The sequence below is a fragment of the Tursiops truncatus genome, chromosome 13 (genome assembly GCF_011762595.2).
Source record: "Tursiops truncatus isolate mTurTru1 chromosome 13, mTurTru1.mat.Y, whole genome shotgun sequence".
Taxonomy (NCBI): domain Eukaryota; kingdom Metazoa; phylum Chordata; class Mammalia; order Artiodactyla; family Delphinidae; genus Tursiops; species Tursiops truncatus.
In genome coordinates, this window is record NC_047046.1 from 88,108,052 (window position 1) to 88,122,091 (window position 14,040).

General features: G+C 51.9%; 1 protein-coding gene across 6 annotated transcripts in view; it reads right to left on the reverse strand.

Annotated features, from left to right (window-relative positions):
- Positions 1–14,040, reverse strand: part of SLC66A2 (solute carrier family 66 member 2) — a 49,085-nt gene that overhangs the window by 13,153 nt on the left and 21,892 nt on the right. For 4 of the 6 annotated variants that reach the window (XM_019937268.3, XM_019937267.3, XM_073790845.1 and 1 more), the window contains one exon: positions 672–888. The exons of 1 other annotated variant lie outside the window; for it this stretch is intronic. In XM_019937268.3, the coding sequence (XP_019792827.2) occupies positions 672–888 (217 nt within the window). Of the gene's footprint in view, positions 1–630; positions 889–14,040 lie in introns of all 6 variants that reach the window. One more of the 6 variants, XM_033837884.2, reaches the window with a different exon arrangement.

A 14,040-nucleotide genomic window follows, 5' to 3' on the forward strand; every position in this document is an offset into this window, starting at 1 on the left:
TGCTTTCAATTCTCTTGGTTATATGCCCAGAAGTAGAATTGCTGGGTCACACTGTAATTCTATTTTTAATATTTTGAGGAAATGCCATATTGCTTTCCACAGCAGCTGGACCACTTTGCATTCCCACCAACAGAACACAAGAATTCCAATCTTTGCCCATCCTTTACCAACACTTGCTGTTCTGTTTTTCTGACAGTCACCATCCAAACGGGTGAGAGGTGGCATCTCACCGTAGTTTTCATTGTACAGGTCTTCCACCTCCTTGGTTAAGTTAATTCCTAAGCATTTTTTGCTTTTTGATGTTCTCATAAATGGAACTGTGCCTGAGGGAGGCAGGGAGCGCCTGAGACCTGCTCTTGGTGGTGCTAAGGGGGAGGAGGCTGCCGCGTCGTTTCCTACATTAAAGGGCTTGAACCTTCTGCCTTCGGGAGACATCTGTGGACCCCGCCTCCCGTCCATGGCCCGCAGTGAGCTGCTTCACGGGAGGGTCTCGGCTTCCCCTCACCTGTCGCACAGGAGCACACCTGCTTGTATGTCAAGAGGTCAGAAGACCAGCGTCCTAACCCGAAGCTGCTCTTGAACTGAAAGCGAAGCAGCAGATGTGCGCATGGGTCCCTGCCGCGCCCCTACCTCATGCCCTCCGTGGACACGGGTCCCTGCCGCGCCCCTACCTCATGCCCTCCGTGGACTGGTGGCGGTGGTTGCGGCAGAGCTGCGGCATGCCCAGCATGGCCTCGGTCAGCACGGCCAGGAAGCCCAGGCTCTCCACGAAAAGGGCCGAGTCGATGGACAGGTAGGTGACACAGCCCGCCACACCGGTGAAGGCCAGGACACACTGCACGTAGTCCCCAAAGCTGTCCCAGTGCCAAAAGTGCTGGGGGTCGAGGTCTAGGGCGAAAGGGAGAGAAACGTGAACGAGGTTTGCAGGCCAAGGTCAGTGGGGGAGGACGGGACCGAGTGAGGAGGCCAAGGTCAGTGTGGGAGGACGGGACCGAGTGAGGAGGCCAAGGTCAGTGTGGGAGGACGGGACCGAGTGAGGAGGACAAGGTCAGTGGGGGGAGGACGGGACCGAGTGAGGAGGACAAGGTCAGTGGGGGGAGGATGGGACCGAGTGAGGAGGCCAAGGTCAGTGTGGGGAGGACGGGACGGAGCGAGGAGGTCAAGGTCAGTGTGGGAGGACGGGACCGAGTGAGGAGGACAGGACGGGACCGAGTGAGGAGGACAAGGTCAGTGTGGGGAGGACAGGACCGAGTGGGGAGGCCAAGGTCAGTGTGGGGGAGGACGGGACCAAGTGGGGAGGCCAAGGTCAGTGTGGGGGAGGACGGGACCGAGTGAGGAGGACAAGGTCAGTGGGGGGAGGACGGGACCGAGTGGGGAGGTCAAGGTCAGTGAGAGGAGGACGTAAACTGTGGGCTCCATCTGCCTCCATTACGGCATTTCTGAAGGAGCCTTGATACAGATACTAGCTCCACATAAAAGACACTAAAATCCTTAAATTCTTCCTAAGCAGTCTGAGGGTGCGCTGCGGGCTGGCCCAGAGCCGCTGGAGCCTCTCCTGGTTAGGGTCCCCATTCCTTCCCTCTGCAACTTTGGATTAATTTCATTTCTCCATTTCCTCAGATGTAATAGAGGAACAATAGTTCCTACCTCCTAGGAACTACTATCTTATGAATCTCAAAAGTACCCAGCCCACAGTAAGGGCCCAGTAAAAATGTACGATATCACCACACACTCAGCTGGTACGATGTTATCGTTTGCCGCACAGACGTGTCCTGCCGACACCAAGTTCACAAGCACTCACACAATGAGCAGTCCACACGAGCTTCCTGGGCTCGGGCAGAGACACGCGGGGGTCCTGGGCACAGACGTGGTGGCCGGGAAGGTCAGGGAATGGGGATAAACACGGAGGGAGTCGGGGAGGGCGTGACGTGCCGAGCCTGACCCCGTCCTTAGACTGGTAAGGTCCAGAGCCCGGCACCCCTTCGGGAAAAGGCCCAGCAAGGGCTGCCAGCACGGGCGAGGCCACCAGGAGTCGGCCGTCCAGGGGGCCGGGAGGCGCCGTGGGGGAGGGTCCAGGCTGCACCACACGCCCCGTCCCCCACATCCAGGTCTCCCACTACCTAACCCCACGTGAGGACACTGTGGGCATCGGAGCTGGGAAGGGGGAGGGCAGGCAGGGGCGCCAGAGGCGGAATGGACACGGCCTGCGGCTCTGAGGTCCCCTCCCCGAGGACCTCAGGGTCCTGCGCCTGGCTGCTCCCTGAAGAGGCCCCGGCTGCAGTGTGTGGCCCTGCGTGTGTGGGGGCAGGACACGGAACAGCGGGCCCACGCGCAGGCGTCCGAGACAGAGGGCCTGAGAGGGTGTGGCAGGGCAGGACGCGCAGGCCTGCCGAATTAGGTCCTGTCTTTGTGCCCGAGGAGCAGGGAGAACACGGTCAGGGCTGAGAGCTCGGGCAGGACAGGGACAGCTGAGGACACCAGGTGAGTGTGCGGGGACTTCAGAAAGCTGGGTCTGTGGTCAATCGATCGGAAGCCTTTCTATCTTAGGTTCTCGGGGAGCAAGTCAGTTGGTAAATGACTACCAGAAAACCTGTGTCAAAAAGTTTCTGAGAAGAGACCGAGGTTGGGCCCCTACCTTCATGTGCAAAAATTAACTCAAAATGGACCAAAGACTAAACATACTAGATAAAACTAGAAAACTCTTGGGCTTCCCTGGTGGCACAGTGGTTGAGAGTCCGCCTGCCGATGCAGGGGACACGGGTTCGTGCCCCGGTCCGGGAAGATCCCACATGCCGCGGAGCGGCTGGGCCCGTGAGCCATGGCCGCTGAGCCTGCGCGTCCGGAGCCTGTGCTCCGCAATGGGAGAGGCCACAACAGTGGGAGGCCCGCGTACCGCAGGAAAAAAAAAAAAAAAAAAAAAAAAAAAAAAAAACTAGAAAACTCTTAGAAGAAAATACAGGGAGAAAGCATCATGACACTGAGTTTGTTAGCGATTTCTCAGACATACCAAAAGTACAGGCAACAAATGCAAAAACAGATAAATTGGACTACATCAAAATCTTAAACTTCTGTGCTTCTAGGCAAAAAGCTCCTTGATGTGGGTCTTGGCAACGATTTTTTGGATGTGATTCCAAAAGCACAAGCAACGAAAGCAAAAATAAACAAGTGAAATTACATCAAACTAAAAAGCCTCTGCAACTCATAGATATAAAGAACAAACTAGTAGTTATGGTGGGGGGCTGCGTCCAATACAGGGGTGGGAGGGTGCAAGGTACAAACTACTGGGTGTAAGATCAGCTACAGGGATGTACTGTACAACACAGGGAGTATAGCCAATACTTTGTAAATGGAGTGCAACCTTTAAAACTTTAATGGAAAAAGAAACAAAGAAAAAGCTTCTGCAGAGCAGAAGAAACAATCGGCAACACAAAAAGGCAAACTATGGAATGGGAGGAAATATTTACTACCTTGTAAGGGGTTCATATCCAAAATATATACAGAACCAGACCACTCAACATCCAAAAACAAACAACTCCATTAAAAATGGGCAGAATGGGACTTCCCTGGTGGCGCAATCATTGGGAATCCGCCTGCCAGTGCAGGGGATACGGGTTCGAGCCCTGGTCCGGGATGATCCCACATGCCATGGAGCAACTAAGCCCGTGCGCCACAACTACTGAGCCTGTGCTCTAGAGCCCGCGAGCCACAACTACTGAAGCCCGTGCGCCACAACTACCAAGCCTGTGCTCTAGAGCCCGCGAGCCACAACTACTGAAGCCCGTGCGCCACAACTACCGAGGCTGCGCTCTAGAGCCTGCAAGCCACAACTACTGAGCCCACGAGCCACAACTACTGAAGCCTGTGTGCTAGAGCCCGTGCTCCGCAACAAAAGAAGCCACCGCAATGAGAATACCGTGCACTGCAACAAAGAGTAGCCCCGCTCGCCACAACTAGAGAAAACCGGCACAGCAACGGAGACCCAACACAGCCAAAAATAAATAAATGAATGAATAAATTTATTAAAAAATAAAAAAATAAAAATGAAAGTGGGCAGAGGAATTGAATAAAAGTTTTTCCAAAGAAGACATACAAGTGGGCGACAGGTACATGAAAAGATGTCCAATATCACTAATCATCAGGGAAATGCAAATCAGAACCACAATGAGATGTCACCTCACACCTGTCAGAATGGCCATCATCAAAAAGACAAGGAATAACAAGTGTTGGCGAGGAGGTGGGAAGAGGGAGCCCGAGCACTGCTGGTGGGGATGTAAATTGGCGCAGCCGCTGCGGAAAACAGGACGGCAGTTTCTCAACAAATTAAACACAGAATTACTGTATGATCCAGCAATTCCACTTCCGGGCATACACCCAAAAGAACTGAAAACAGGTACTCGAAAAGATGTTTGTACACCCAGTCCTGAGGCTACAGGACGTCAGCGCGAGCTTGGACAGAAGAATGGTGCCCAGAGAGGGGCCGTGCCAGAGCCACGGCATCTCTGCCCGCCCCCCACCCGCAGGGAGGGTCAGGCCTGGGGCTTCACCTTGGCTTCAGGGAGGCCGCAGGGGGCCCACCTGGCCACCTCCGACTTCTCGCTAGCTCTCTTCAGGCCATCCCGGGCCCCTGGTCTGCCGGTCCACATCCCGCTGCGTCACAGGCAGGTTCTGCAAAGCCGTTGTAGCCAAAAAACCATCCACACAAATGCCAGAAACGGCACAGCGAATGTCGAGGTCACCCCACAGGCGCTCGGGGGAGTCCGCGTCCTGTCAGCCCCCTGCTCCGCTGACGCTGAGGACAGAACCCCTCCCTGCGTTCACCACGACGGACTCCCAGGAGGGACACAAGGACCAGAAGCGGGTCACGATGGGGGGGACGGCGTCCGTGGGAGCGCGGAGGGGCCGGGAGCCCCGCTGCCACCTCCAGAGAGCTCGCTCACATGGCTGCCGTTCGCCAGAGCGCCTGGCTGTATTAAGTCTGTCGAGCAATCTGCGTTTACGCTCGAAAACACAAAGCTGCATTTTATGGAATGAAGCTCATCTGTGGCAGAAAACACAGCCTCTTGGATACATTTGTAAAGAATTCCTTTTGAAAGCAAGGACTATGTACAGGCACATGAGCCCCCAGCATGACGGACGGATCGGCCTCCTCCCATCAGCCTGGCACCAGCCAGGGGGCCCTGGGCGGGCGAGCCGGCAGGACGCACAGCGCGCGCCAGCTCCCGGGACTCGATGCTCAGGAAACTGCCCCCTCCGAAGGATTAGGCGCCAACAATTCACTTCGAGAACCCAGGAGACACGGCCCTTTTCACCGTGACTCACTGTGGTGACCTGTGGAAATGAGCGTAATTCCTGCCGTTCAGGTTTATAAAACTTCAACCACGTGGGTCAGAGTCCAACAGCAGCGCTCAGGCATCCCAGCTGTCAAATTCTCATCCGACAGCCCCTCGCCCAAGCATCCACTGCTGTGGTGGTGACGAGGGTCCGGGCTGCGCACCTCAGCCACTGCAGTCGCTGGGACGCGCCCCTTCAGTAAACCCGACCTGAGACCCGCACCCACCTGCTGCAGCTGAAGTGCTGTCCCCGCGCAAGGACCCCACTCGGAACCAGCCGGCAGCCCGGGCGAGTGGGTGAGTGACGCGGGCGGGCGCAGAGGCGTGCGGGGCGGGGGCGGGGCGGGGGACGTGAGGGCGGCCCGGCAGTGCCACCGGGCCCCGCGTCTGAGTGCGGGGGCTTGGAAACAAAAAGTCATGCAGCTCGCTCACAGGTCTATGCTCAGGAAGAGGTGGGCCCAAGTAAGCATGTTCTGAACGAGTAACTCAAGGTGTCTCCTCAAAGGGCCCGAATGACTGTAACAGGCAGCATCACCAACAAGCATGGATTCCCAACGAGGTGGAAAGCTGCCCAATTCAACGCTCATTTGGCAAACAGTACTTGGCCGCCTCAGAGAACAAGATCCAAGAGGTCGATGCCTCCAAGGCCACTGCTGCACAGGGACCGCCGCACGGGGACCGCCACACGCCCTCCGGGGGGTGAGGACAAAGGTCCCTGAGAACGGGAAAGGGCAGGAGGAAGTGTGGCTCAGAGGAGGTGGGATAGGAGCTAGTCATCGGGGACAGAGGACCTGTCATGATCAATGCCCACTTCCCAGAAGTCTGCCTCTGCCTGTATCACAAGCAGGGGAATCGTCTCTTCCAGGAGCTGCATTGACCACTGTTTCTGAAGTTCCAGGGAAACGTGCCAGCACCCGGGAGCACCTGGCCCTTTACGAGATACAGCAGTGAACTGCCAGAGAAAGGAAAAAGGACCCTCACGTGCATTTTCACAAAAGTTACCATGTATCTGAGACAAAAGAGGAAGGCAAAGTGTGATGAGATCAAGAAGATGAGAGCTGGGCTTCCCTGGCGGCGCAGTGGTTAAGAATCCGCCTGCCAGTGCAGGGGAGACGGGTTCGAGCCCTGGTCCGGGAAGATCCCACACGGTGCGGAGCAACTAAGCCCGTGCGCCACAGCTACTGAGCTGCACTCTAGAGCCTGTGAGCCACAACTACTGAGCCCACGTGCCACAACTACTGAAACCCGTGCGCCTAGAGCCAGTGCTCTGCGAAAGAGAAGCCACTGCAGTGAGAAGCCTGTGCACTGCAACGAAGAGTAGCCCCCCGGTTGCCGCAACTAGAGAAAACCCACGCGCAGCAACAAAGACCCAACGCAGCCAAAAATAAATAAAATTAATTAATTAAAAAAAAAAGAAGACGACGAGAGCCCCACAGATGCCCAGTTGTGTTTCCATGGCAACAGCGTGACTTGATGCACGTGGGCTTCAGATGCGGTCACTGTCCCTCTCTGTGGCCCATCCAACCCTATCCAAGCCTGTCAACTCACTCAGCCTATGATGTTCACTGAAAATCAAGGCACAGGCCCTTCCTAAAAAACAGGCACCGGTAAGCCGAGCACACCCTAAGCCGTTTACCACAAACGGAGCCATCTAAGCGGGGCCCCCCAGAGCAGCAGGGGGACAGCTGGTGCCCCTAGCGGGGAGGGGTGGGGACTCCCTGGGACACCCACAGTGGCAGCTCGCACCAGAGCAAAGGAGCGGGGGAACAGCCCGTCACAGTCACCACCGCCCTGAGAAGAAAGGTTAATCATCCTTCCACTCTGGCAAATTCCAGGCTATAGGACAGGAACAAAAACCCATACTAGCTGGGCATTTACACCTAAGGGGCTAGCGGTGCTTAGAAGAATACAAAGGCCGGAAAAGTGAGAACTGAGCTGCCACTTCTCTTTCCATCCAAGATGGGGCAAAGGGGCCACATTTACTCTCCCAAACAACCAAAACACGGTCAAAATACGCGGAGTTTTGGACCAAAAATGGGCAAAATACATCCTTGTAAGACCCTGGACACTGGGCGTGAAGGACAGTGACCTCTGAGATGGGAAGCAGGCGTGGTGCGCCCCAACCTGTCCCAGCTGTACCCGGCGAGTTCCCAGTAAGACCTTGGACATTGGGCAGCGAAGGACAGTGACCTCTGAGATGGGACAGGCGTGGTGCGCCCCAAACTGTCCCAGCTGTACCCGGCGAGTTCCCAGTAAGACCCTGGACATTGGGCAGCGAAGGACAGTGACCTCTGAGATGGGAAGCAGGCGTGGTGCGCCCCAACCTGTCCCAGCTGTATCCTGCGAGTTCCCAGGACACGGGACAGGAAGTGGGCCCCTCACAGCCAAGCCGGCAGACAGCCTGGGTGAACGAGCTGGTCTGGGAATGAACAGGTGGAGTGCGCAGGTCTCGGGGCTGGAGGGAGGGCCGTGTGGGGGCCAAGCGCCTGCAGAATGGCCCTCAAGGACTCGGCAGGGCCCCCACCAGCGAGGGAACCAAGAGGGTTCACATTAGCATCCCTCACCCCAGCCAGCCTGGGAAACCTCAAAACACACAGGCGTTAGGCAGAGCACAGGGGCAACTTGCCCCAGCAGTAGGGAACAGGCTGGGCACTGCTTTGGTTCCGCTGAACTAATCTTAAAAGCAAGATCTAAGAAGATCAAACTGGGACGTCCCTGGAGGTCCAGAGGTAAAGAATCTGCCTTACAGTGCAGGGGACGCACGTTCGATCCCTGGTCAGGGAACTAAGACCCCACATGCCACGGGGCAACTAAGTCCGCGTGCCACAACTACTGAGCTCACCCACCTCAACTTAGAGCCCGTGAGCTGCACGCACTACAGAGCCCACACACTCTGGAACCCATGCACCACGACTACAGAGCCCACAGGCCCCGGAACCTGCGTGCCACAACTAGAGAAGAGAAAACCCACATGCCACAACTAGAGAGAAGCCCATGCACCACAACGAAACATCCCGCCTGCCTCAACGAAGATCCTGCGTGCTGCAACTAAGACCTGATGCAGCCAAAAATAAACAAGATAAATAAATCTTTTTTAAAAATAAAAAGATCAAACTGTTTCCAAGTTACTTAACTGCACCCTAGAACAAAGCTCAAGAAAATCTATAGGCCCACAAAAATATCCATCACTCAGCAAAGTAAAATTCACAATGTCTGGCATCCAATCAAAAATGACCATTGGGGGCTTCCCTGGTGGCGCAGTGGTTAAGAATCCACCTGCCAGTGCAGGGGACAAGAGTTCCAGCCCTGGTCCGGGAAGATCCCACGTGCCACAGAGCAACTAAGCCCGCGCACCACAACTACTGAGCCTGTGCTCTAGAGCCCATGAGCCACAACTACTGAGCCCGCGTGCCACAACTACTGAAGCCTGCATGCCTAGAGCCCGTGCTCCGCAACAAGAGAAGCCACCGCAATGAGAAGCCCGCGCATCACAACGAAGAGTAGCCCCTGCTCGCTGCAACTAGAGAAAGCCCGTGTGCAGCAACGAAGACCCAATGCAGCCGAAAATAAAATAAATTAAATAAATCAATTTAAAAAAATGACCACTGGAAATGGTAAATAAGTGGGTGAATATATATGATTTTTTTCTTATCATTTAAATCTTATTAATAGATAAGTGACTATTTAAACAAAATAAGAGCAATGTCGCATGGGGCTTTAGCACATGAAAAGTTAACTGTATGACAATTACACTAAGGTAGGCAGGGGATAAACAAAAGTGTGCTTTTCCCTAAGATCAAGAACAAAGCAAGTATGCGCACTCTTACCACTTCTAATCAACACTGCTGGAGTTTCTATCCAGAGCAACCAGGCAAAAAAAAAAAAAAAAAAGAAAGAAGTAGAAGGCATCCAGGTGGGAAAGGAAGAAGTAAAACTATCCCTTTTTGCAGATGACATGATCTGCATCATGGATTAGATCCATTAGAATGTATAAATGAGTTCAGCAAGGTTGCAGGCTATCAGATCAATACACAAAAGTAAATTGCATTTCTACATACTAGCAATGAACAATCAGAAACTGAGATTTAATAAACAATACCATACATGATACGGTAATAAAAAAATATGAAGTACTTAGGGATAAATCTGACACTGTGCAAGATGGGCACACTGAAAACTACAAAACATTGCTGAGGGAAATGAAAGCAGACGTAAGTGGAGAGCTACACGGTGCTTCTGCGCTGGCGTCTCAACACTGCTGTGGCGGGAGTCTCCAAGACCATCCCCAGGTCCGATGATCTTTCAGGAGGAGTCACCCAGCATGTCTCCAGAGCCACAGCCGTGATGATTATACCACAGGATATAAAGCAAAATCCACAAAGGGAGGGGCAGATGGGGCGGCGTCTGGAGGACTCCAGGTGTGAGCTCCCAGGAGCCTCTCCCAGGACCCTCCCTCGGATGAGCTTGATTCCTCCAGCAACGGACGATCACCAGGGAAGCTCATTAAGGACTCGGTGCCCAGAGCTTTTACTGGGGGCTGGTCACGTAGACACCCTCTGCCTAGCACACACCAAAATCCCAGACTTCCAGAAGGAAAGCAGGTGTCCAGACAGCTGAAGCACAGAAAGCCCCTCTCATCGTTGAGAATGACGGGAAGTATGCCAAACTCCAAGTTCCCAGACGTCAGCCAGGGGCCAACTTGGCAAGCAGGCTTTCCTAAGGACAGCAGTCCCAGGCCTCCGGTGTTAACACTTTCGGCACAGTCATAAAGATGTCGATTCTCCCCAAATTAATCTATAGATTCAAGATAATCCCAATCAAAACCCTACCACGCTTTTTGTAGAAAACGACAAATGGATTCTAAAATTCATATAGAAATGCAAAGCACGTAGAACAGAGAACCAAGTTGGAGGACTGACGCTACCTGATTCCAAGACTCAGCACCAAAAAGCCACAGCGATCAGGACAGTGGGTGCTGGCATGGGAATCGAGAAACAAATCAATGCGACAGAGCAGAGTCCAGAAATGGACCCCACACACAGACAGCTGACTTCTGACAAAGATGCAAAGGTGATTCAGTGGGGAAAAAAGACGGTCTTTGGACATCCATATGCAAAAACAACAACGTTGGAGCCATACCTCACACTGTGAACAAAAATTAACTCACAGATAATTAGATCACAGATCTAAATGTAAAACCTAAAACTGCAAAACCACCAGGAAAAAAAAATAGGGAGAAACCTTTGGTGCCCTCGAGTTTGACAAAGATGCCTTAAACCTGACACTAAAAGCACAACCGATAAAAGAACAAACTGATAAACTGGGCTTCATAAAAATTTAAAACTTCTGCTCGTCAAAAGAAACCACTAAAAGAATGAAAAGACAAACCACAGACGGGGAGAAAATACTGCAAACCATGTACCTGATAAAAAACACCCGTATCCAAAACGTTAAAAACTCAAAATTCAATAAGAACAATTGTTAAATTGACAGAAGATTTGGATACTTCACCAATGAAGATATAAGGATGACAACAAGCACACGAAAAGATGCTCGACATCATTAATGAAATGCAAGTTAAGACAACGATGAAATGCCACCACATACCTATCTGAATGGCTAAAAATTTTTTTAAAAAAGGTCCATACAAAGTATTGATGAGGATGCAAAGCAACTGGAATTCACACACTGCTGGTGGGAATGCAAAATGGTACAGAACTTCGGAAGACAGTGCAACAGGTTCTTAAAAAATTAAACATACACTTACCATATGATCCAGCCAGTCCACTCCTAGGTATACACCCAAGAGAAAAGAAAGCATATGTTCATATAGAGACCTGTACGCAAGGGTTCATTCACAGCAGTTTCATTTGTAACAGTCAAAAACTGGAAACGACCCAAATTTCCATCAACCAGTTAATAAACACACAAATTGTAGTGCAACCATATAACTCAACAGTAAAAAGGAATGAACTGTTGATATACTCTACAACCTGGACAAATTTTAGAACAATTACGCTGAGTGAAAGGAACCAGACAAAACAGTACATACTGTATAGTTCCAGTTCTGTCACATCCTAGTAAACGCAAACGAGTGTCTAGTGAGAGAAAGTAGATTAGGGCCTGGGGGTGAAGAGGAAAATCTGGGGGGTGACGGTCATGTTCACTGTCCTAATTTGGGTGAAGGCTGTATAATGCCCAACCTGACCAAAACTGCACACCAAGTGCGCCCGTCATGTGCTGATCAGACCTCAGTAAAGCTGCTAAAAGAAAACGGAGCTGCTTAAACGGGGCGGGAGTTCAGAGGGGCGTGAGGAGCGAGCCACGCGGCAGGGGGACAGGCCCTCCGTCCCAGGAAGCCCACCCCCACGGCTCAGTGTTCGGAGCTGCACAGGGGGTCGATGAGAACTGGCGCAGTTTCACCTGCCGTTCTGCTTGCATGAGGGAGGGGGTCTGCTTCCCAGTTCAGAGGTTAAGACCGAGGCCCCTCCCAGGTCCCGGACCGACTGTCACTGTCACTCGTGCTCCCTCGGATGCGAGGAGGGGTCCGCGCATCCTCACGCGAGGAAACTGCCAGTGTCCAGACCCCACCCGGGCTGCAGCCCCGGCGCACAGGGCCTCACCGACCCTCTGAGGGGCTCCTCCCACCACAAGCCAGCCCTCGGCCACTTCCCACACAGGCTTCATCCAGGTCACGCAGCCACGAGAGAACAGCTGGAGCCCGTCCACTCCTCTGCCTTCTGATCTCGCCGCAAGTTAAGGAAACCCTCAGGGGCTGTGCTCTCAGCACATCCTCGGTGCGACGGTCGAGGACCAGGCAGCCCCGGAGGGCAGCGCCCAGGAGGCTCCTGTGGACCTGACTCTTCTAACCGCTGGCTGTTACGCAGGGGCCAGGAGGGGAAGCACGGGGGCAGCTGCAGGGAGGACACACGCGTCCCGGGTCACCTCCCGCGACGTTAGGGCCAAGAGAAGCTCTGAGAGACACTAAACCAGAGAAATCTACAAAACAAGCATCACTCAGCTCCCGGGAGAGGCCAACAAGCACATGAAAAGATGCTCAGCGTCACTAATCGTAAGGGGAACGCGAGCCAAAGCCACGGTGAGCTGTCAGGTCACAGTTGCTATGGTGGCAAAAATAAACAAGACAAGTTTTGGTGAGAACGTGGAGAAACTGGAACCTTCATACGCGGCTGATGGGGATGTAACATGGCGCAGCCACTTTGAGAAGCAGGCTGGCAGCTCCTCAAATGATTCCACATGGAGGTACCACAGACCCAGCAACTCTACTCCTACGTAAATGCCCAAAAGACCTGAAAACATATGGCTCCATGAAGCCTTCCTAGGAATGTTCACAGCAGGACTATTCACGACAGCCAAAAGGTAGAAACCACCCAAATGTCCATCAATGGACGAACGGATGAACAACATGTGGTCCAGCCACACACTGGAATATTACTCAGCCTTAAAAGGGAAATTAAGGACTGACACATGCTCCAAACTGGACGAATCTTGAAAATATTATGCTCAGTGAAAGAATCCAGACACAAAGGCACATATTGTATTATTCCCTGATGTGAAGTGTCCAAAACGGGCAAAACAGTTGAGTGGTTGGCAGGGCTTGGCGTAAGGACATTGGGAGGTGTGGGGTCTCTTTTTGGGGTGATAGAAATGTTCTGTAATTAGACAGTGGTGATGACTGCACAACATTGTGAATGTACTAAAAAACCCTGAATTGTAAAAAAAAAAAAAAAACCCTAAATTGTAAAAAAAAAAAAAAACCCTGAATTGTAAAAAAAAAAAAAAAACCCTGAATTGTAAAAAAAAAAAAAAAAAACCCTGAATTGTAAACTTTCAAATGGTTAAAATGGATGACTTTGTGCCACTTTTATCTCAACTTTAAAAATTTTCAGGGTACATTTTGTGATATGTAAATTATATCTTAAAAATAAATTTAATGTGTAATAAAGTTTTTCATATATATGATTTGCTTTTCATAGAGAGATACAGATGTAAATACCCACTTTAGTAAATATATTTTCTAATGCTGAAATTAAAAATAGTTCTTTTAAACTTCAAGTCTTAGGTGCTGTCGTTGGAATCCTGGACAACTTAAAATCCATTCAGCGACCCATCTACCCATCAACTGTAACTGATGTGTTGCGGTGAATTAAATCAAGCAGTAGGGAGAAAAAAGTAGGAATTACATAAGGAAAAATGTCAGCTGAAGATACCACTGGGTAGATATAGAAAGCATGAAATGAAATTTGCAGAGTTTAGTCAGAAAAAGTTAGAGGAACACAGAAGCTGCTTAATCAAAAGTAGATTCCTGATCTGTAATCAGATGTGACCAAACATTTTTTCTACTTCTTTAGAGATTCCCATGTCAGATTTTCTCATTAATAATTTAAAAAACGAAGCTAACAAAGAAGAGAGGTCTGGATTCCCTTTCAGAAAAACTGGTGCTGGCCCAGGCACAGGGGAGGGCGGGCACCCCGACTCCTCAAAAGGAGCCACACCGTCTCCCCCTGGGGCCCCCGCGCCCTGCTGTGCCGGGACTTGAGTCAAGTGCAGGTGCAGGCGTGAGCAGACGGTGCTCAGAGAACAGGAACACGGGCAGAACACCGCCAGGAGGAGGCCCGAGGAACTGGAGGTGTTAACATAAACTGCACCCCGTCACCATTTCCGCAGCGAGCCCCAAACTCGGGCAGGA